The sequence below is a fragment of the Sinohyriopsis cumingii genome, chromosome 7 (genome assembly GCF_028554795.1).
Source record: "Sinohyriopsis cumingii isolate HCF-2022 chromosome 7, ASM2855479v2, whole genome shotgun sequence".
In the NCBI taxonomy this organism is placed as follows: Eukaryota; Metazoa; Mollusca; class Bivalvia; order Unionida; family Unionidae; genus Sinohyriopsis; species Sinohyriopsis cumingii.
In genome coordinates, this window is record NC_142967.1 from 3,556,408 (window position 1) to 3,579,737 (window position 23,330).

A 23,330-nucleotide genomic window follows, 5' to 3' on the forward strand; every position below is an offset into this window, starting at 1 on the left:
TTACTGTTGCATCCATTTTCGTCAGCAATGAAACTACACGTCATCCACGTTGTATATATGCAACCAATTATACAACTTTAGATTTAAGTTTGTTTCGGTCTTTTCACTGTGTTCCGGTTTTTCTGTAAGTTTTCGGTGTTCACAGACAATTATTTAAACTCAGAGATGAATAATGCTTATCATAATAAGAAACATTAGCTCGTTCAAGATATTTTACCTTTATAAAATGTTTCTACGCCCCCTTTGATGAGATACAGGAATATGTTTTAAAAACAAACAAATAAACAAAACAAAACCCACAAAAAAACAAATAATAATAACAAGCTGTATGTTTGATTACAATCTTTCTGCTTGACGAGAAACGTCACTCTCTATAGTCTGAATAAATGAACGCTTACTTTTTTGTGTTCTTGATACATGAAGCATTTCTAGGATGACAGTTTGATCTTGATGTCATCAGTTTTTGAGTACACATATCATGCGATGGCTGATGGTGGGAAACTCGAAAGTTTAATCAACTCGCTCGAGCTTATTTTCTCCCAGCCTGTCATGCCAGTTTCTCTTTCAATACACGACGACAGCATAGCATATTTTAAGCAAAATTTATTATGACAACCAACTTCCAGGATTGAGTAATGGATGGCGTGAAAAATCGTACCTGTTTATGGGGTACGTGAAATGGCCGGTACACAGTAGAAACATCGAACGTACTTAAATTATATGCCGTAGTGTATTGGTTTTGTCAAATTCATAACTTTATTAATTTAATATTAATTGTTTAACAGAATTATGTTTACTTTTGTTGTTAAGAAAATTGACGCAATAGTAAATTGTACAGGCAGAAATTGCACATTTTAATTCTTAAAATGTGTATTTCCGGAACAGACAATAGTCTCCAGAATTATTAAACAATCATTGTTTAATTTTTAAGTAAATAGAAGTTTAATGTTAGGAATTATTTTAATTTTTTACACGATTATGAAGGTATCAACATTTACCGTAACTAATCAAAAACAAAGATAGTAGAACAAAAAGAGAAATTAGCAGAACAAATAATTAGTTGTAGGGTTTTAACGCCATTTTTCAGCACACGATAGGCTATACATGGCGGCCAGTATTAGTGGTGGAGGAAGAACCCAACAAGAACCACCGACCCACGAGAAGCTACTGGCAAGCTTTCACACATACCCACATTAGCCAAATCCGAGACTTGAACCCACGCAGACAGAGGTGAGATGGCAGTGAACCATAATGTAGAGCACTGTAGACCACTTGGCCACTAGGGGCCGCCCAGAACAAATAAAACAATAACTCTAAGTTTAAGCTTATGATACATGGTAGTCGTACAGTGTAAGGCAGATCACCTGATATTTTTCTTCTCGGGGGGCGATGGGTCTTACTGCCTAACTAATGGCGTTGTGTAGCGTGTTTTGATGTCAACTAACAGTGTAATGAGTCAGATACATTACTATAGAATGCACATCAGAGGAGCATTTCATAAATTTCCTTTCTATAGGATAATATTTTTAATGTAAAAAAAATATTATTTCCAGCCAAAATATAATTTTCACAATGTCAGATGCATTTTTATTGTTTAGAATATTTTATACTTGTACCCTATTGGAGTTTCATTGAGAGTCGGAGCCCCAAGTGGTCTAAAGGGCTCATGATTACAGATAACTACCATCTCACCTCTGTCTGCATGAGTTTGATTCTCGGGTTCAGCCAATGTGGGCATGTGAGAAAGCTTGCCTGTAGCTTCTCGTGGGTTGGTGGTTCTTTCTGGGGGGTTTTCCATGTTCTTCCTCCACCATTTATACTGGCTGCCATGTATAGACTATCTTGCACTGAAAAATGACATTAAACCCTACAACAACAACATTTTTGAGTCCATTTCAACAAAAGGATAATATTAATTTCATGATATTTTTAAAAAGGTCTATTTAGTACAATTCTCGGTCAATCTACTCATTGCCAATTATATAATTAACATTTTGAGTTTTATAAACAAAACCAATGATACACAGTGGTACTGCATTTACAATATAATTTTATTGCATTTTCAGTGTTTCCACTGTATTCGGTATTTTGGTGCATATTGTTTCTATGTGCTGCCTTTTGAGTTTTTTATTTATTTTCTCATTTTAATTTAAAAAATTTAAAATCACAAGAGTTTAATTGAATCAAGCTTTTATTTGCTTTTAAGTAAAACTGCAAGCAACAAAGATCTTTGTGCTTGCAGATCGGGGTCGGTGTTGTTTAGTCTACTCATTACTTCTAACAAATTGCACAGACCCCAATCTGCTGGCACATTGTGTGATAGCAGATCTGGTCTGTGCAGTTTGTAATTGGACTCGTCTCATAAGTGAGAATATACAGTACTGCTTAAAAAAAGACAACTAAAGAAAGCAGAAAGCCCATAATAAACAACTATTTAATATCTAACCCTACTGTGATCCACGTACTTATGTGATCCACATACACTGTACTTGTCTTTTAGATGTTGAGTCTTACCAGTTAAGTCACTATTACTGGCAACTGCTCCAGTGGCCTATTGGTTAGAGTGTCTGCCTCGGATGCGGGAGGTAATGGGTTTGAACCCCGGCCAAGTCATACCAAAGACATAAAAATGATACTAACAGCTGCCTTGCAAGGTGCTCAGTATTAAGAGTTTAGTGTTGGGGCTGGTTGGCCTGGTGTCAGGATAATGTGGCTGGGGGGACATCTTGCTACATGTCTGTGGCATGATACTTGAGTGCTAGACATCACTATAAACTGCCACACTGCAGACATTATAGCGATATGACTGAAAAATTGTTAAAGCTACATTAAAAATCCAAATAACACATACACACTATTACTGGCTTACATATTGGTGTCAAGAGTTTAAAAAGTGATCTCAGTCCTGCCACATTGTCACCTCACATTTGCAACTGCCAGTTTAGATGATCTTACTTGACGTGATACGTAGCCTCAGTCTTTGGCACTTTCATTAGATTTAGATCCTTACAATAGAAAGGTTCTTCTTCAACCAAGGATATATGCTTATATTTAATTGCTTCACCATCACTGTTAGCAAAAAATGTAGACCAGTTAGTTTCTACTGAGATCCAGTCATTTTTTAAATCAGTTTTGATTACTGCTGATGCCTGGAGTCGCTATCACTGGCCAACATAATACACCTGGTTTCGGCCACATGAGACTGTATCTCATCAAACACAGCATTTAACTGGACCTCATTTGGTAGATATGAATCCTTACAAAGCAAGATATCTGCATCCATTTTTAAACATGCCATCAATCTCAGTGATAAGGTATCAAAATTTTACAACATGCAGTACAATCAGCATCCTAAAGTGAACATCTGAATTACAAGTTGCACAAGTAGAAATTGAAGAGAATCAAATTTTCCTCAGGAGCATCAAACAGAGAGAAAGAAAATGGATAATTTACAACTTAAAAAAAAAGTATTTTATGATGTAAGAAAAGAGTCATTTGACTTAATTTTAAATGTATGAATGATTTATTCATTAAATTATGTTTCAGGTAAATGTGTTATTTCACATACATATACGAACATTATGGTGATTAATTAGGATATACATGCCTCTTATTCGCATAATAGGTTCCAGTAAGGGTTTTGAATAGGACAGTCAATTCTTAATTGATGATGGATTTTTATGACATTATTATAAAGTACAAGAAATCATTTCTTGTCATTAAGTTTATTACTTACAATTTTCATTTGCCAGATAATTATGTTCTCTTTATTTACTTGTCATCATGAAGATTATTAGAAAATTAAAATAGATATGTCAGTGAGAATTTAAACTTTTAAGCAGCAATAACATATTCACATACTGAATTTTCTGTCATGGTGTGTAGTGCAATACATAGAAAAAGCATTTGTTCAAAGACGACATATTCTACAAAAAATTATGAATATTTCTATGTAGCAGCATTTTATGGCTCCTCGGCACTATAGTGGCTCTTTGGTGCCAACTAAAGGTAAAAGTTCCAAAAAATGTTAAACTGAATTGCGTGGACATTTAAGATGGCAAACCCTTCCAGATAAATGCATACATAAAGTATAAGATAAAAAATGCAATGTATATGTACTGACGTTACAATTCTGTAAATATATACAAAATTAAAGGCAAAATTGTAAGATGCATATCTCCGATTTTAAACCTGCAATGTAAATGGTCAGACACAACCTCCATGAATAAATTAAGAGATTTTAGATACTTTGAAAACTAGGGACAAATAGAAAGCTTTAGGTCAGGATATAGAATACAAAATAAATAAGGTTATCAATTGTTAAAAAGGCTTAGAAATGTTAGAATCTTTTATCCAGGTAATATTTGGAAAGCTGTAAATGAATATAACGAGGTTAAAACATAAGTGCTTGTGCAGTATTTACAGGAGTTAAGCCAATAGAAATCATCATTGAATTTTGATCAGTACTTTCCAAACTTTCCATGTTAAAATAGGAATCTGTTGGTGAAGAGAAAGTCGTATGGTCGTAAACTTGGAAGAAAAAAAAAATAGATGCATGTCATAACTGGAAAGGTTGCTTCCTTGCTCTGGATAATTCATGATCATTAATAATTTTCTATACTCTGAGCATAAATATTGTAAGAGTTCAAAGTTTTTGGCAATATCACTCTGCCTTCATCAGCGACTGATGTTGATCATGTGACTTATAATGGTCAAAGGAAATATAACATGATATATCAATGATGTCAGCGTATAACCAGTTAGAAGTTTGCTCTGGATAACATTGTACAGTTATAATCCAAAAAGTCCATAAAACAAGCTTCCCAAATGAAATGGACAAGATTTTTTTCCTTGGAATAATATATTCTACTTCATTAACAAGTTGTGCTATCCATAAGCAGATGATGCTGATTGTGATGACAGTCTGTTGATTTTTGGTGTAAAATTGGTTGGAGAGAGCAGTGAACCAAACGAACTGGATGCCAGTCTAGGAATCCTACTAATCAGCAGCCATGAGGTTTCCACTTTATGTGTACATGATCTGAGAACCAGACTGCAGAAGCAAGTCCTGTCTTTGCCAAATGATTTTGTCTTCTGCACTATTGAGGGGTAAGTTAAATTGTAAATAATAAAGGAATGAAACAGTTTCAGGAATACATTTGCAATAAGTTGGTCAGCAATATTTACTGTTGACATTTGTAAAAGAAAATAATTTTTTTAATCATTATCTTTTTCTTCATATTTGGTTCATCATTGTCTTCATCTATTATTATCATCTTGTGGCAAAATTTAAAATCATCTTGCCTTGGTTAGAAATGTATAGTATCATGAAGCCATTAATGTGATGTAAATGTGAGTCGTGTGTTCTATAATTGTCATCCACAATACCACCTCACGATGTCACAAGCTGTTGTGAATCTTTATGAAGCATTGGCATGGCAGTGATGCATTTTTTATTTTTTTATTAAAATTAATATAGAGTTTGCCTTATGAAGCAAAGCATGGCAAAATGACTGCATATGTGTTTATTTCATTACAGTTGCTGCACAGTTTGCCTTATGAAGCAAGGCATAGCAAAATGACTGCATATGTGTTTATTTCATTAACATTACTGCACAATTTGCCTTACAAAACAAAGCATGGCAAAATGACTGCATATGTGTTTATTTCATTACAATTGCTGCACAGTTTGCCTTATGAAGCAAGGCATAGCAAAATGACAGCATATGTGTTTATTTCATTAACATTACTGCACAATTTGCCTTACAAAGCAAAGCATGGCAAAATGACTGCATATGTGTTTATTTCATTACAATTGCTGCACAGTTTGCCTTATGAAGCAAGGCATAGCAAAATGACTGCATATGTGTTTATTTCATTAACATTACTGCACAATTTGCCTTACAAAGCAAAGCATGGCAAAATGACTGCATGTGTGTTTATTTCATTAAAATTACTGCACAGTTTGCCTTACAAAACAAAGCATGGCAAAATGACTGCACGTGTGTTTATTTCATTAAAATTACTGCACAGTTTGCCTTACAAAGCAAAGCATGGCAAAATGACTGCAATTGTGTTTATTTCATTAAAATTACTGCACAGTTTGCCATGCAAAGCAAAGCATGGCAAAATGACGGATGCATATGAATGCTTTTTATTCTGATTTTTATACAGTTATTCAGTTTGTCATAAATAGATTAAGTGTGTGTGTGTGTGTGTGATTTGGATTTTTAATGTAGCTTTAACAATTTTTCAGTCATATCGCTACAATGTCTGCAGTCTGACAGCTTATAGTGATGTTTAGCACTGGGGCATCATGCCACAGACATGTAGCATGATGTCCCACCCAGTCACATTATCCTGACACCAGGATGACCAGTCCTAACACTAACCTCTTAATGCTGAGTGCCAAGTGAGGTAGCTGTTAGTACCAAATAGAATAAGTAATTGTTGTCAAAAGTAAAATCATTTATATTTTGTGCTTATATGCAACATATTTGATTTTTGTTAATGTTTCAGATATAAATAAATTTCCAGTAAAATGAGCTCTTGTTTCAGATCCTTTTCATTTTAATGTTTTGTTGCAATGGTTTCTTTTGTTATTTTTGTCCAGCCCATGACAAATATTGGAGAAGGCATAAAATCACAATCACACTTCTAACTTTGCATCCATTATGTCAGCATCTGGAAACTCAGATGCTGTATATTTGTGTTGATAATTGCTGTATATACTCACATACAATTCAGATTCAACTGCAATATACATGTACATGGACCCACACTCTGGCTTTATGTTAAAAGATTTGAGATGTTATTCTTTACATTTCCCATTATGTTTGCAAAACAAACTAAACATTAAAATAAATCTATTTGTGCCTAGAGTATAAGATTGTGAGAATCCTGCAAATCTTTTTACCAGTGTCCCTCTGAAAACATGCAGGGATGCTGTCAAATCCTGAAATTCATTTTGTTGGTTGTTTGAAAGTACAAATGCAGGTCCTTGTTAATTTTTGCCTGCCATTTGTTGCATGGTATGATATGGACTGGTTCTACTTTTGCAACCTGCCATAAACATCTTACTTTTAAACAATAGGAAAACAGATTGTCAATTGTGCCAGGTTGAAAGAGTCAAGTTTGATTAATGAAGTTAGATTGCCAGTCAAGTGAGGAACACAGCATGGCTTTTAAACAACTATGCATGACTGAATATGTGGGACTCAAAGCAGATAAAAATGGTTTTGAAATGTAATTTTTAATTTCAAACTCAAATACATTTCATTTTAAAATTTGGCTTTAAGACTGAATTTGAGTTAAGTGTCCCTTCCCAATTTTGTAATCTTCCTTCCTTAATAATTATATAGTTGGTCACCATGTCTTTTTTTTTAATGAACTGATAAACATTTAAATAGTTTTAATTAAATATTTGTAATCAGCATGTATATCCCTGGTCTCGCCTCAGCCACAGAAGCAGAAGGAATGAAGTTTGGTGGTTGAGGGAGTAACACAGGTTTGAGCAATTTACTGTATATACTTGCTGTTAGGTCTAGTCCAACTGCAAACTGCACAGACCAAGATCAGCCATCACATAATGCACTGACAGATCTGGGTCTATGCAGTTTGTTCGGAGTAATCAATAGATCAAACAGCATAGATCCTGATCTGCCTGTGCATTATACGACAGCAGATCATGTTTCGTGTTTGCAGTTGGACTTGTAAGCGAGTATATATGGTAGCCGGAGCAAAGGAAGATGAATAATCTATAATAATATTTATAATAATTTATCATCAGGCTGGTAATAGCTGACAGTGTTTAATTTTTCAGCTGGCCACTGTCAGGGGAACAGGAGGGGCAGCTCAAGGTCAAACAAATTGTGACAGAAGAGAGATCTATTCTTTTGAAGAGGAAGTATGGTAAATTAATAGGGTTGTGGAACACATTCTTTGCATGTCACAGCAATCTGAATATTTGCGTACTTTTTATGATCCACATTTGCAATGGTTGCCTGTATTTGCCTCACCAGTGTATGGTCTCTATGACTATACTACATGAGAAAAAATATCCAACATAAAGCAGTGTGGTAGTGGATGTTATATATAAAAGCTATTATGTTTGTATTGTTCAATATTGTGGGCAAGACTGAATTAAATAGAGCAAGCATGCAGGCCTCATATATTTCAGGCAAGACTGAATTAAATAGAGCAAGCATGCAGGCCTCATATATTTCAGGAAAGACTGAATTAAATAGAGCAAGCATGCAGGCCCCATATATTTCAGACAAGACTGAATTAAATAGAGCAGACATGCAGGCCCCATATATTTCAGGCAAGACTGAATTAAATAGAGCAAACATGCAGGCTCCATATATTTCAGGCAAGACTGAATTAAACAGAGCAAACATGCAGGCTCCATATATTTCAGGCAAGACTGAATTAAATAGAGCAAACATGCAGGCCCCATATATTTCAGGCAAGACTGAATTAAATAGAGCAAACATGCAGGCCCCATATATTTCAGGCAGGACTGAATTAAATAGAGCAAACATGCAGGCCCCATATATTTCAGGCAAGACTGAATTACATAGAGCAAACATGCAGGCCCCATATATTTCAGGCAAGACTGAATTACAGTGAATTTCCTAATAACCTGTGTCAGATGTGAGCTTACTTCATGATAACCTGTGTCAGATGTGAGCTTACTTCATGATAACCTGTGTCAGATGTGAGCTTCTTAATAAAGTATGTCAGAGATAAGAGCTTCTTGATAACTTATGTTAGAGATGTGAGCTTATTTCGTAATAACCAGTGTCAGAGATGTGAGTTTCTTGATAACTTATGTCAGAGATGTGAGCTTATTTCATAGCGATGATTTCTTTAAAAAATCATGAAGGCCATGGGTTTGTGGAAGGATGGATTGTTAAATACCATTAAGACAGTGGGTGTGTGTAAGGACGGATTGTTAAATACCATTAAGACAGTGGGTGTGTGTAAGGATGGATTGTTAAATACCATTAAGACAGTGGGTGTGTGTAAGGATGAATTGTTAAATACCATTAAGACAGTGGGTGTGTGTAAGGATGGATTGTTAAATACCATTAAGACAGTGGGTGTGTGTAAGGATGGATTGTTAAATACCATTAAGACAGTGAGTGTGTGTAAGGATGAATTGTTAAATACCATTAAGACAGTGGGTGTGTGTAAGGATGGATTGTTAAATGCCATTAAGACAGTGGGTGTGTGTAAGGATGAATTTTTAAATACCATTAAGACAGTGGGTGTGTGTAAGGATGAATTTTTAAATACCATTAAGACAGTGGGTGTGTGTAAGGATGAATTGTTAAATACCATTAAGACAGTGGGTGTGTGTAAGGATGGATTGTTAAATACCATTAAGACAGTGGGTGTGTGTAAGGATGGATTGTTAAATACCATTAAGACAGTGGGTGTGTGTAAGGACGGATTGTTAAATACCATTAAGACAGTGGTGTGTGTAAGGATGGATTGTTAAATACCATTAAGGCAATGGTATGTGGAGTGATTGATTGAAAAAAACATTTAGATAATGGGTATATGGAACTGTGGATTGTAAAAAACAACATTTAGGCAATGGATATGTGGAGGGATGGATTGTAAATCACATAAAGGCAATGTATATGTGGAAGGATGGATTGCAAATCTCATAAAGGCAATGGATATGTGGAAGGATGGATAATTGTAAATCTCATAAAGGCAATGGATATATGGAAGGATGGATTGTTTAATGTTAATCTCATAAAGGCAATGGATATATGGAAGGATGGATAATTGTAAATCACATAAAGGCAATGGATATATAGAAGGATGGATTGTAAATCTCATAAAGGCAATGAATATATGGAAGGATGGATTGTAAATCTCATAAAGGCAATGGATATATGGAAAGATGGTTAAAAAAACATTAAGGTAATGGATGTGTGGAAGGTTGAATTGTAAAAACAAACAAAACATTAAGGCTATGGGTAAATGGAAGTATGGATTGTAAATAAACATTTTATGCAGTGTGGAAGGATGGATTGTAAAAAACAAAGACATTAAGGCAATGGGTATGTGGAGTGAGTGATTGCACAACCATTTAGGCAATGGGTATATGGAAGGAGGGATTGTAAAAAAAAAACATTTAGGCAATGGGCATATGGAAGGATGGATTGTAAAAGCAAATCATTAAGGAAATGTGTATGTGGAAGAATGGATTGTAGAAAAACATTAAGGCTATGTGTATGAGGAAGGATGGATTGTAAATTGTAAAAAAGCCATTAAGGTTGTTGTTGTTGTTGTAGGGTTTAGCGCCATTTTTCAGCACACGATAGGCTATACATGGCGGGCAGTATTAATGGTGGAGGAAGAACCTGGGAAATCCCCGGAAAGAACAACCAACCCTCGAGAAGCTACTGGCAAGCTTTCTCACATACCCACATTGGCCAAATCTGAGACTTGAACCCACGCAGACAGAGGTGAGATGACAGTGATCCGTAACAGAGTGCACTTTAGACCACTCGGCCACTCGGAGCCCCTAAACATTAATGTAATGAGTGTGTGGAAGGATGGATTGTAAAAAGAAACATTAAGGCAAAGGGTATGTTGAAGGATGGATTGTTAATTACCATTTAGGCAATGGATATATGGAAGGATTGTAAAAAAACAAACATTAAGGTAATGGGTGTGTGGAAGATTGGATTGTTTAAAAAACATTAAGGTAATAGTTGTGTGGAAGGATGGATTGTTAATTACCATTTAGGCAATGGATATATAGAAGAATTGTAAAAAAAAACAAAAAACATTAATGGGTATGGGAAAGATTGGATTGTTAAAAAAAACATTAAGGTAATGGGTGTGTGGAAGGATGGATTGTTAAAAAAACATTAAGGTAATGGGTGTGTGGAAGGATGGATTGTTAATTACCATTTAGGCAATGGATATATAGAAGGATTGTAATGGGTGTGTGGAAGGATGGATTGTTAATTACCATTTAGGCAGTGGATATATAGAAGGATTGTAATGGGTGTGTGGAAGGATGGATTGTTAATTACCAGGTAGGCAATGGATATGTGGAAGGATTGTAAAAAAACCCAAAAACTTAGAGATGTTTTATTAAAAAGTACCTTTTATGCTTTCTACTGGTCATAGAGCAGATGGGCTTCTAGAATAGCCTGTTGTCTATAATCCATCTGTCAATTAGAGCAATTTTGTTATTGCTACTCCTCTAAAACTGCTGTCAGGATTTTGATGAAGCTGTAAAGACATATTCATCCCAAGATCGATTGGTTTTTTATGAAGATAGTGCTGTTTAGACATCCCATATAGCTGCCACATTGGCCATCATGAAAATCTTGTTATAGCTACTCCTTCTGTATGGAGGGTCATATCAACATGGAATTTTAATTTAAAGACTTCCTAAATGAACACAGTGTCAATCTGATGTCCAAAATGGCCATCAAAGTGGTCATCTTAAAAAATTATTAACATGGTTTTTTTAACCATAAAACATATTGTAATATCTGATTGATCTTGGATGAAAATTGTGCTGCACCAAAGTGACCATCTAAAATAAAGTTAAACTTCTGATGTTTATATCAGTAAACCTTTTTTCTCTAAAAGACTTCTTATGTGTCTGTTTCATCCTAAGGGAAAATGGTGTCATCCAGTTTGATCAACACTACTACTTGCCTTGAACTGAAAGTTATATCAAAATGGGGTTTTCACAGAAAGCATAAATGGTCCTAAATGAAAATTATTCCCATCTGACATACAATATGGACACTTCTGTGGCCATTTTGAAATATTTTTTTTATCGCTACTAAGACTAGATAGAAATTCATATTTACATTGGGTTTTCATTAGAAGACTTATGATATGTTGTTGGCTTTAAATAAAATTGGTATCAGTCTGATGTGCAATACAGCTACCAATTTGTCCATCTTAACAATTTAACTGCTCTGGTGGCCTAGTGGTTAGAGCGTTTGCCTCAGATGCAAGAGGTCATGGGTTCAATCCCCGACCAAGTCATACCAAAGGCTTATAAAAATGGTACTAACAGCTACCTTGCGTGGCGATCAGCATTAAGAGGTTAGTGTTAGAACTGGTTAGCCTGGTGTCAGGATAATGTGACTGGGTGGGACATCATGCTACATGTCTGCGGCATGATGCCCCAGTGCTAGACATCACTATAAACTGCCACAATGCAGACATTGTAGCGATATGACTGAAAAAGTGTTAAAGCTACTTTAAAAATCCAAATCACACACAGACACTCTTAACAATTTGTAATCACTACTTCTCCATCATTGGTCATATTGTGATAGGGTTTTCACGTATTATGTTATCCACTTGGCCCTAACTGCAAATGGTATGAGTCAGATATGACCATCAGTGTTCCAGCTAGGATTTCAAATGACAGGGGTGCTGACCGGACAAGATTTCATGATCAGGGCATTTCATGTGTGAATGGATGTCATATACATGTAAATAGTAAAAAAGAGAAAAAATATAAGTAACTTTGACTCAACATCATTTATTTCTCAAACTGTATTTCAAACAATATGTAACTAAAAGCTAGGATTCTTCTTTATTATAGGTTATAGGTTTTGGGTCTGTTGCTGTGTCATTTATCCTGGTTTCCTTGGTAGGTTCATTTTGAGAGAATCTAAAACAAATACAAATGTTCATTTTACTCTTTATGCTCCAAAAATATTTTTATAATTTGAAGTTTAAAATTTGTGACGAAAATAATAAGAATAATAATAAAACAACAATAACAATAATAATATATGTCCTTATGGTCCACACAGTATACAATAATTAGAAAATTAATATGAAAATTAAAAGCATGAAACTGAAAGTATAATTTCTTTCTCTCTCTGCATAATGTAAAGAATATAATATTCTTTTAAAAAAAATAGTGACTTTTTTGTAGAATCATCATTCTCATAATTGTCAGATATGTTGATTTTATTATAAAGGCAAATCAGCATTTGTATTTCATTTCATCATTGTACTGACATTGAGAAAGAAATATGTCCGTCTACACATGATGTGTTCTGAATAAATTAGAGGCAATTGTACATTAATCAACAATGAGTAAAAGAAAAAAAGCATAAATTAAATTGAAGGCTTCTGCTCATTAGTATTTCTTTATACACACATAAGTAAGAGTATATGGACAAAAAAGGCTGCATTTTTCTGTTATCATATGCTTTAAAGCAACACATACCAAACAGAAACGGTTTTAGTTTACCAAGACAACAACTCTTGATGCCGGTGCAAGGGTAGAGGTTCAAATAGGAATAAAATAAACATTTTGACCTCATGAATAAATTAAAAATAAAATGCAGTTATCGAAAATATTATGTCACTTTCCTCTTTTGCTTAGATCCTGTCTTTTTGAGCGAACTGTCTGTGGTAGGCACTCTCGGTGGTGATTATGTGTGCATCGATAATGAGCCTTAATGATTAAAACTGAAGTTAACCAATGGTATGGCTGTGGTAAAACTGGCCACAAGCATGGTGCCAGAACAGAATTAAACTTTGGAAGTGATTGATCTGGGCACTTTTAAATTTGATAGGGGTGTTTAAAGGCATCATAAAATTGACGGGTGCTAAAAAAGTTGGGCAGGGCATGGTGCCCCTCCATTTATGCTTAGCTGGAACACTGACCATCTTGGTATTGGGTTTTCAAAAAAACGTTTTCTAATTTCTAGTTGGATTTAAATGAAAATGGTTCCAATCTTACATCCACTCTATTTATTTTGAGAATTTTATCATTCAAGAATATCAGACCTGGTTTCAGCACTCAGTGGTTAAAATGAAGAAATGGTATTATTTGAATTCAGCAGAGCATCAGATCCTTCAGGATACTCTTGTTTATAAAAAAATTTATTTAAATAAACATAAGCAGGTATTCAAAATTTATGATTTTATTTGAAAGTTACATGTACCATTATTAAATTCTGTTTCTGCATGCAGTATTATTTTTAAAGTTCTTGATTATTTTATTGAATTCAGAGAAACCCAAGGTTGGGATTAAAGGAAGGGATGGACAACCAATTGGATTCATTTTCTCAGATTTCTCAGTACACCTAAACCAAGCAAGGCAGGATGTGTATGAACAGGTATTTGTTCTTTAAGTTTCAAATAACATAGTTGTTATGAGGTTTATTTATGTATAGTGTTCTTTTGTTTTGTGTTACAGAATTAGAATTGAACTGTATTGCATTTAAAATTATTCTTCCATAACTAATTCTTACAGTTGTTTTACTACTCAGTCTGAATTACTTTTTGTGGGCTTAACAGCACATATTGCAGGTGTAAGTGCCATTAACATCCATTTCTTGAATAATTAATTCACCCCAGAAAGCAGTTCTACTATGATTAATTACTCGCTGGTATGGAAGTAAATAATGCCCCAAAACACCCTGTATGTATTTTCATGCATTTTTGTGTTGGTGTTTGTTTCTATTAAAAGTATCTATTAAAAGTGTTATCCATTTATATCTATTTATCTATTATAGTGTTATCCATTAATACCTGTTCCTTATATCTCTGTATCTTTTAAGTTATCCATTTATACCCGTTTCTTTAATGTAGTTCAATGAGATAGTCATGTCAATTTTATTGATACCTGTCCGTTATATGTAGTTCAATGTGATAGTCATGTCAATTTTATTTATACCTGTCCGTTATATGTAGTTCAATGTGATAGTCATTGTGAATTTTATTTATACCTATCCCTTATACATAATTATTTTAATATGATAGTCAGTGTGAATTTTATTTAAACCTGTCCCTTATACATAGTTCAGTGTGATAGTCAGTGTGAATTTTATTTATACCTGTCCCTTATAAGTAGTTCAGTGTGATAGCCAATGTGAATTTATTGATACCTGTCCCTTATACGTAGTTCAGTGTGATAGTCAATGTGAATTTTATTTATACCTGTCACTTATACATAGTTCAATGTGATAGTCAATGTGAATTTTATTTATACCTGTCCCTTATATGTAGTTCAATGTGATAGCCAGTGTGAATTTTATTGATACCTGTTCCTTATACATAGTTCATTGTGGCAGTCAGTGTGAATTTTATTTATACCTGTCCCTTATATGTAGTTCACCATGATAGTCAATGTGAATTTTATTTATACGTATCCGTTATATGTAGTTTAATGTGATAGTCAGTGTCAATTTTATTTATACCTGTCCCTTATACATAGTTCAATGTGATAGTCAATGTCAATTTTATTTATACCTGTCCCTTACATGTTGTTCAATGTGATAGTCAATGTGAATTGTATTTATACCTGTCCCTTACACGTTATTCAGTGTGATAGTCAATGTGAATTTATTGATACCTGTCCTTTATACGTAGTTCTGTGTGATAGTCAGTGTGATTTTTTTTTATACCTGGTCCTTACACGTAGTTCAATGTGATAGTCCAAGTGATCTGCAACTATATCTGTCCCATATAAACATATATATATATATATATAGTTTAGTGCAATAGTCCACATGATCTACATTTATATTAGTCCCTTATATATAGTTTAGTGTGATAGTTTGTGTTATCTACATCTCTCTCTGTCACTTATACATAGTTAAACATGATAGTCTACATGATCCCTCATGCACAACAATTCACAAATTCTCCACCTCTATATCCATTTTGTATGAAACATGTGAATGTGTACATGTCTCTTCATGTCCAAGTAGTGTGTGTGTGTGTGTGTGTATGTATATATATATATATATATGGCTATAAGGTTGTGATTTGTATAGTTTCCAAGATGAAATCCAAGGGCAAGTCTTCTGCTCCATGCTCGTGACCCAGGGTGTGTCTGATGCACAAGTGAACATGATGGGTCTAATGCACAAGTGAACATGATGGGTCTAATGCACAAGTGATGCAAGGTGTGCTTCTGATGCACAAATGTATTTATCCCTTCATGCTCATTAAATGTATACATTGATATAGGTTGGGGAACCTTAGCAGTTTTCAAGTTATGCCCCATGTCAGCATCTGTATCGAATATATGTCTTATTTCTATTCTTCAGGTCCTTCAAACCTATTGCAGTGTATATGTGTCTGATTTAATTTCCTCAAGGTTTTCAAACTTACTGTATTGGATATATGTCTAATTTTGTTTCCTCGAGTCTTTCAGACCTTCTGTATTGGATGTCTTATTTCATTTCATCAAGTCTTTCAAACCTACTTTAACAATGTTCACCTATGTTTGTTATGTCTTAAGTTTAAACTCTAATTTTCTAGGAGTCCCTTACTCACCAGTATAAGCAAAATTAATAAAGCTGTTAAGAGGCAAAACAATATTGTCCACAGAACTCGGTCATATAACTCACTGTTTGAACATCATACACATACTTCTGCCACAAATTTCAATACACAGCTTGTATGAGTTAATAAATATATATGCTGTTTTTCAGGTGTTATCTTACAAGGGTATCTACAGGAACTTTCAGTTTCTTGATCCAAATGGCTGGCCAGTTAGTGCTCAACAAGAGACAGCGCTGACTTTGATGGATATTTTGGTAGGGTCTTGTGTCACAATTGATGTCAAGTTAGAGCCATCACCAAAGAGGGATGCGGAATTTTCACCACCCGATAGGCTTCCTATTAAAAGACTTAAAGGGTCAGTGACAGATAAAGGTATCTCACTGAGATCTCTGTTAAAGTTACTAAATGTTACATAATGATTTTTATCACTGACACTAATAAAAAGCACCACCACCTGATTCTACGGATGAGATATAAATTGTTACTCTTGTCCAACTCTTTCATGTCATGCACACCCAAGAATTTTTTTTCTTCTGTTCAATGAACTTTTGATTCATTCCGTGAATTAAAACCATCTTTTCTTGTTGGCTTTATGTTGGGAAGAATAAGATCAAGTTCAGTTTTTAACATTTTCTGATAAAATGTGACCAATTTATGGTACCCATTTGAATTAAAACTTCGTCCTTGCATATTGAACGAAGCTATCTTCATTTGTATCATATTAGTAGATCAAATATCCTATTAACTAATCTATTACACCTTGTTCTAGCTTAACAAACATGACTTTGCAGTTTGACCATTAATATCAGCAGGTTCAATAATTTCTTGCACTGAAAACATAAAAATTTAGAGTTTGAATGCATTGTAAATTAATGAGCAGTCTATATAAAACTATATGTACATAAGCGCCCATGTTCTGTGAAATTTGTCATGAAATTTGCTTGGAAGTAGAGTGTGTGTATTCATTAAGTATTATATAAAAAAATGTGCCATTTACTGGTCCAAACCCTATGCTCCATTAGAGAAGTTAGAAGAAATCCACTTGCCTATGATTGCAGTTCAACACATTCATATGATCTGTAGAACAATTTTGAAAATTTCAAAGCTAAAGAATAAATCAACATCTCGGATATACAGACAGATTGATGACACAACTGCACAATATATATTTAGACCTAGCCCTGTTATGTACACCACATGCAGATTTTTCAGAGGACTGTGCATCATCTTTCATAAAATGCCTAACTCATATTTTTAAAAGAATATATTACAAAAACTGAAGAGAATGTGGGACTACAAAGGGAATATGTAATCAATTAAAAACCACATAATTGCTTTGTTCCAAGTCGGGGAATGTACTCACTTGATATGGTGTATGAACATGCACTTGGCCAGACAGCCTGGACATATTCCTATGCCAAATCAAGCTCTTTCTTTCCACTCACTTGGACCAAAACACATATGAAGTTTTGTCTATATATGTATGATTTGTTTGACATGTGTCATGTATGCCAGCATGATGGACAAATGGAATGCTGTGAAACATAATCAGGACAAATCCAACTTTTGGAAACATTTCAGATGTTAAGAAATTTCATACTTAAGTTATTTACTAGTGTATGTGAATTTGTTAAATATATGTATCCATTGTAAGGTAGTGAGTCATCCTATGATTTTCAGGAGCATACTTGTTTTCTGTCTGAAATTATGTAATCTTCTCAAGTCCACAAAATGTTCTGGTTTGTTGAGTCAGTGTGTTTTGTGTTTACTGGCCCTCTCTGATAGCTATCTTGCCCAGGTGTTGTCATCCCACCCAAAGTTTCCCTAACTATAATGCCAGTGGTGTAGCTAGTAAATTGATGGCTTCAGTATCACTTCAGATTTTTATCAATAGGCTCTCGAATGTCAGCACTGTTCCTAATAGTATCCGCTATAATCTAAGTTTAATCTTCCCACTTCAGTTATAGATTGCAGCTTGTAGAAAAATTAACATACACATAGCAAATTCATCTACTGTAAGGTGTTGGTCATTTATTTTAGGGGGGGTAGTGGGTGTGTGGGCTGTGATTTTCTTTTGAGCTGAAATATTTTCTTTCTTTTTATCTTGTGGTAATCAATTTTTTTCTTCAGATAATATTGTGGCTATAATAGGGTTCATTTCGCTCAAAAGCAGAGCAAATTATGTTTGATCTATTCACAGGATGAAAGTAAACAAGTGTCTGTCTCCAGTCCAGAACATTAAATTGCCAGTCCTAAAATGATACAATGGTACATATCGCGGTACTTTCTGAAATATCGCAGTACAGAATTTTTTTATGGTACCCAGCTCTATTGTTTAACATGCATATAGAATTGCTAATGTGATTTAAAAGTGATTATTCTGATTTCTTTAGAACTAAAGGTTAGAAAGGAAACAAGACCAATTTATATTCATTATGTTCTGTTCCCTCATACCAGCTTAATGCAGTTTAGCAAAGTTAGAATTTTAATTCTGTAAATTGAAATGACTTTGCATGCCAATTTATATGAATATACTGTAGTCAAAAACTTGTTTATTGTGGTTTTGTGCATGATTATGTATCTGACTCAGAAAAATGTCATCTTGGTAAACTAAAACCGTTTCTGTTCCTTTGATTGGAAAAATACATGTTTTATAAGCTAAAATGTTATATAATTCCATTCAGTAATGGTAATATATGAACCACGAAAAAATTAATTTCATCCTGGAAAAAAAAACCTAGAAAACAAATGACCTGGAAATTTATCTTTAAAAAAAGTGTGGTAAGGCTTTCCTGGTGCAGGTTGGTTCTGTCATCTTGATATTAATTTAGAGGCCGAAAATGGTCACAAGCTGAAGAGAAATGGTCCATACTGTGTTACATGTCAGACTCAGATTAGACATTCATGGAACAGTCATCAACAAATAGATCATGAATTGTGTGTGTGATTTGGATTTTTAACGTGGCTTTAACACTTCTTCAGTCATATTGCTGCGATGTCTGCATTGTGGCAGTTTATAGTGATGTCTAGCACTGGGGCATCATGCTGCAGACATGTAGCATGATGTCCCACCCAGTCACATTATCCTGAAACCAAGCTGACCAGTCCTAACATTAACCTCTTAATGCTGAGTGCCAATCAAGGCAGCTTTTAGTACCATTTTTGTAAGTCTTTGTTATGACTCGGTCGGGATCGAACCCACAACCTTTCGCATCCGAGGCGGATGCTCTAACCACTAGGCCACCAGAGCAGTTCATGAATTGTGTAACTTTGTCCTTACCTGTAGTCTCCTCATATTGAATAACTTTTCATCAGTCTGGTATTAGATGATAATCCCAGTATCATAGTCATAGAAAGCATCTGTAAGCATGGCAAAGAACATTTTACCAAAGAGGTATGGGGAAACACACAGCCTTGCTTGACTCCATTGGTGACTGGTAATGGTTTAAATGACTCAACATCATCTACAACATGAGTGAGCATGACTTCATAACAATCTGAGGACTAGCATCCTAAAGTCTATATATGGTTACTAGACCCTTGCATTAAGTGTCCTTTGAAAAAATCTGTCTCAGTAGCTGGAACTGGCCTATTTACTGTAAATTATAATATTTTTGACCTTTCAAATTGGGAATTCTGAAGATGTGGCTTTGTTGTAACAAACCTTGTTTTGAATGACCTTTGGACTATATTGTTTTAGTAATTCATCAATCTTCTCTGGGGAAAAACCCAGTTAAAACATTCCATAAAGGACACACATTTATCAATTATATAAAAGTAGAATGTATTAGTAAACGTAAGGAAATGGTCCTGTAAAAATACAGTATGAACAGGTGCCTATTTTATATAGATCTGTTCTCTAAGGCAGGTTTCTACTGCTCTGGTGGCCTAGTGGTTAGAGCATCTGCCTCGAATGTGGGAGGTTGTGGGTTCGATCCCCGGCTGAGTCATACCAAAGACTTACAAAAATGGTACTAACAGCTGCCTCGCTTGGCGCTCAGCATTAAGAGGTTAATGTTAGGACTGGTCAGCCTGGTGTCAGAATAATGTGACTAGGTGTGACATCATGCTACATGTCTGTGGCATGATGCCCCAGTGCTAGACATCACTATAAATTGTCACACTGCAGACATCATAGCGATATGACTGAAAAAGTGTTAAAGCTACATTAAAAATCCAAATCACAAATCACACATAAGGCAGGTTTCACTTTATGTCTGTGAATTTGGTGTCTTTGATGAATTGACCAACCTTTTATACTTGCCCAAATTTGTGATTTACATTAAGAATTTTGTTTTTAAGGTTACGAGATCTGTCTTTTCGGTCCAGTAAGGATGTCGAAAGGCAGCAGAGTGCTGACTCCAGCAACACTGGTGTCACAAGTAGTACAGCGAAACAGATTCTTATCAGTTATGTCAGAGCTGAAGCTGCAGAGCATGCAGTCACCCTTAAGGAAGAGTTGTCTGCCCTTGGATTTAGTGTCTATTTGGTAAGAGATATCTTGACATACTGCCTTCACAAATTAATTTAACCATTGTTTAATCTAGTTTGAAGATGTAATATTTTTAGTAGTTGAATAATTTTTTATAATTTACATGTAGAAATGCAGACATAATCAATTTACATTTTTCTTTTATTTATTTTCAATTTAGTGAAAATGCATTTCTGTTACATATTATTTGTGTAATTGGAGGTGGGATACCTTTTATTCAAAATCCAAGGTGAAAAGATTGTTTACTTATACAGTACAAGGTTTTAAGCATCTAGACCACTTATGTTTGGCCAATATTTTGCTTATTTTTCTTGGCTCAGTGAAACACCAGTTTTGTATAATGTAGTGGATGTTGGTCAATCCGGGATGTAATACATATTTGTTGATTTGTATATAAACTCTGCAGGGGGACATTATATGCACATGTCACATGAAATCCACTCCTGATGGTAATGTTTGATGGATTGAAACTAGTTTAGGAATGGTACATTGTAGTAAGAAGATTTAAGTCAGATTCAACATTTTTTAAATTTGACTGCTTTTGCACGTGCTTGACTAGAACATTACCCTTGCATATTTAACCAAACATTCTCTGATTGCACTATATTGGTGGCGGCATCTGTGTTTTATGGACACATTACTCTCCTCTCTTTTTAATTCTTCAGGATGTGCATGAGATCAGCTCCGGTGTAGACTGGCAAGATTCTCTGAACTTTGCAGTCAGCAACTGTGAAACATTTGTTCCTCTTGTAACACATAGATATGGAGAGACCCAGTGGACCAATAGAGAGGTACAGTGCTACAATTGGCCAGCCTTTATAAAGGCAGGAACAGAAATGGCTACAGTCGACCAAATGACAGCTAATTATTTTTTTTAAAAATGTACCCAGCATGAATAGTTTTGCTGAAACTAAAAGAAAACTAATTACCTTTGAAACACCAATCATTCTGTATAAATACTAAGGAAATGAAAAATATTCAGTCTCAATCAACGTTCTATAATTATTTGTTGTTGCTGCCAGGATAACAAATAGGCATTCATTTGGAACCCCCAAAGTTGGCGCTTAGTCACACCTTCAATAACACATGCACCCTTTATCAAAGTAATCTGACTACAATCCTCAAAAAAAGATCACCTTTTATGAAAGGAAGTCAGTACCAAACCTAAATAAAAGCATGGAATCTGATGAATCGTTGCAGTTTCCCGAGTGACTGGAACATGTGTATTGTGCTGTGAAAGTTTCCTTTTTGCAGGAAAAATGTTTGTGCTTACAGTTGCTACCAACGGCGATATAAAGCACAAATTTCCATTCTTTTGAAACTCTAGATATCTGGCCATCAAGTTAATTGAAACTAGGGCAGCTTGCAAAAATGGATTTGAAATTTGTTCATGTTTTCATTGTCCTGTAAATAGTCTCATCCCCTGGGTAGCCATGGAAAGATGATATTTGTCTCCAGCTGACCAAAACCTAGGCCAGTTTAAGTGTATGTACATACAGCATGTAAACAACCATAGCCACATGCTACTGGCGACACTTAATATTGCAGTGAGTTGTTTAATCACACATGTTTGTTGGCAATGATTTATAGATCAAACAAGGACTGCCATTTTTTATATATATATTTATTTGTGTATTTTAGCATGATGTGATTTATACATGAATTTTATAATGTAATCTAAGAATCAAATTCATCACTTAATGCATTTTGTATTATACATCACAAATGTAAATTATCAATATACAAGTGTATTTCAGAATAGTTTGCCTTCATTTAATCAAAAACATATTTTTGCACCCCCATTTATCCCACACACATACATGCCATTTTATGGGGTACATTTTTTTCAGCTAACTGACTTTGTTGGTAATAACATGGTTCAATACATAATATAGTTGGGTTCTATGGAATCCCCAACCATCATGTAGCAGGATAACACTTTTCTGGGTTTTGGTTAGAGAAAGAGTCATAATATCAAAAACTGATAATTTCAGACAATTTACTTTTGAGGAAAAGACTGAAGATTTTGTTTTCTATTTTGCTTCCTGGCACAATATTATTACAATTTTTATCATTTTGACTTTGCTAATATACCAGGTGAAGCTTGCAGATGTTTTGGGGAAGTTCATTATCCCAGTGTCTTTCCTGGAGACTTGGCCCCCTCGCTGTCTGGCCATTCAGTTTGCCAGCACACAGTACATACTCTGGAAGCCTCTAGATCAGCTGAGTCCTGGCAAGTTAGATCTGAGAATTGTTTCGATCCATTTTGCAGTCATTTGTTAATATGAAATTCCCATTTAATATGCTTCTTTGTATATTAAAAATAACCACACACAGATAAGCGAAATGTTGCATTTTCTCCTTTGTAGCTTTGCAGAAAATTAAATATAAGGACTCAAAATATGCGTTCTCATTTTAAAAAGTGTAAAAGTGAGTCTTCACCAGAAATGTAATTAAAATCTGTTGATTTCAGTTTTGGATAAATATTTAAGGTTTGATTATCAAATCAAATACACTTGCA

General features: G+C 34.6%; 1 protein-coding gene across 1 annotated transcript in view; it reads left to right on the forward strand.

The window, feature by feature from the left end:
* Nucleotides 1–361: 361 nt before the first annotated feature.
* LOC149794656 (uncharacterized) overlaps nucleotides 362–23,330 on the forward strand; it is a 31,338-nt gene continuing 8,369 nt past the window's right edge. The window contains exons 1-8 of the mRNA XM_089966215.1: nucleotides 362–669; nucleotides 4,902–5,109; nucleotides 7,823–7,911; nucleotides 14,035–14,141; nucleotides 16,467–16,672; nucleotides 20,620–20,806; nucleotides 21,475–21,600; nucleotides 22,907–23,042. Of these exons, the coding sequence (XP_089822341.1) occupies nucleotides 636–669; nucleotides 4,902–5,109; nucleotides 7,823–7,911; nucleotides 14,035–14,141; nucleotides 16,467–16,672; nucleotides 20,620–20,806; nucleotides 21,475–21,600; nucleotides 22,907–23,042 (1,093 nt within the window). The 5' untranslated portion in view covers nucleotides 362–635. The remainder of the gene's footprint in view (nucleotides 670–4,901; nucleotides 5,110–7,822; nucleotides 7,912–14,034; nucleotides 14,142–16,466; nucleotides 16,673–20,619; nucleotides 20,807–21,474; nucleotides 21,601–22,906; nucleotides 23,043–23,330) is intronic.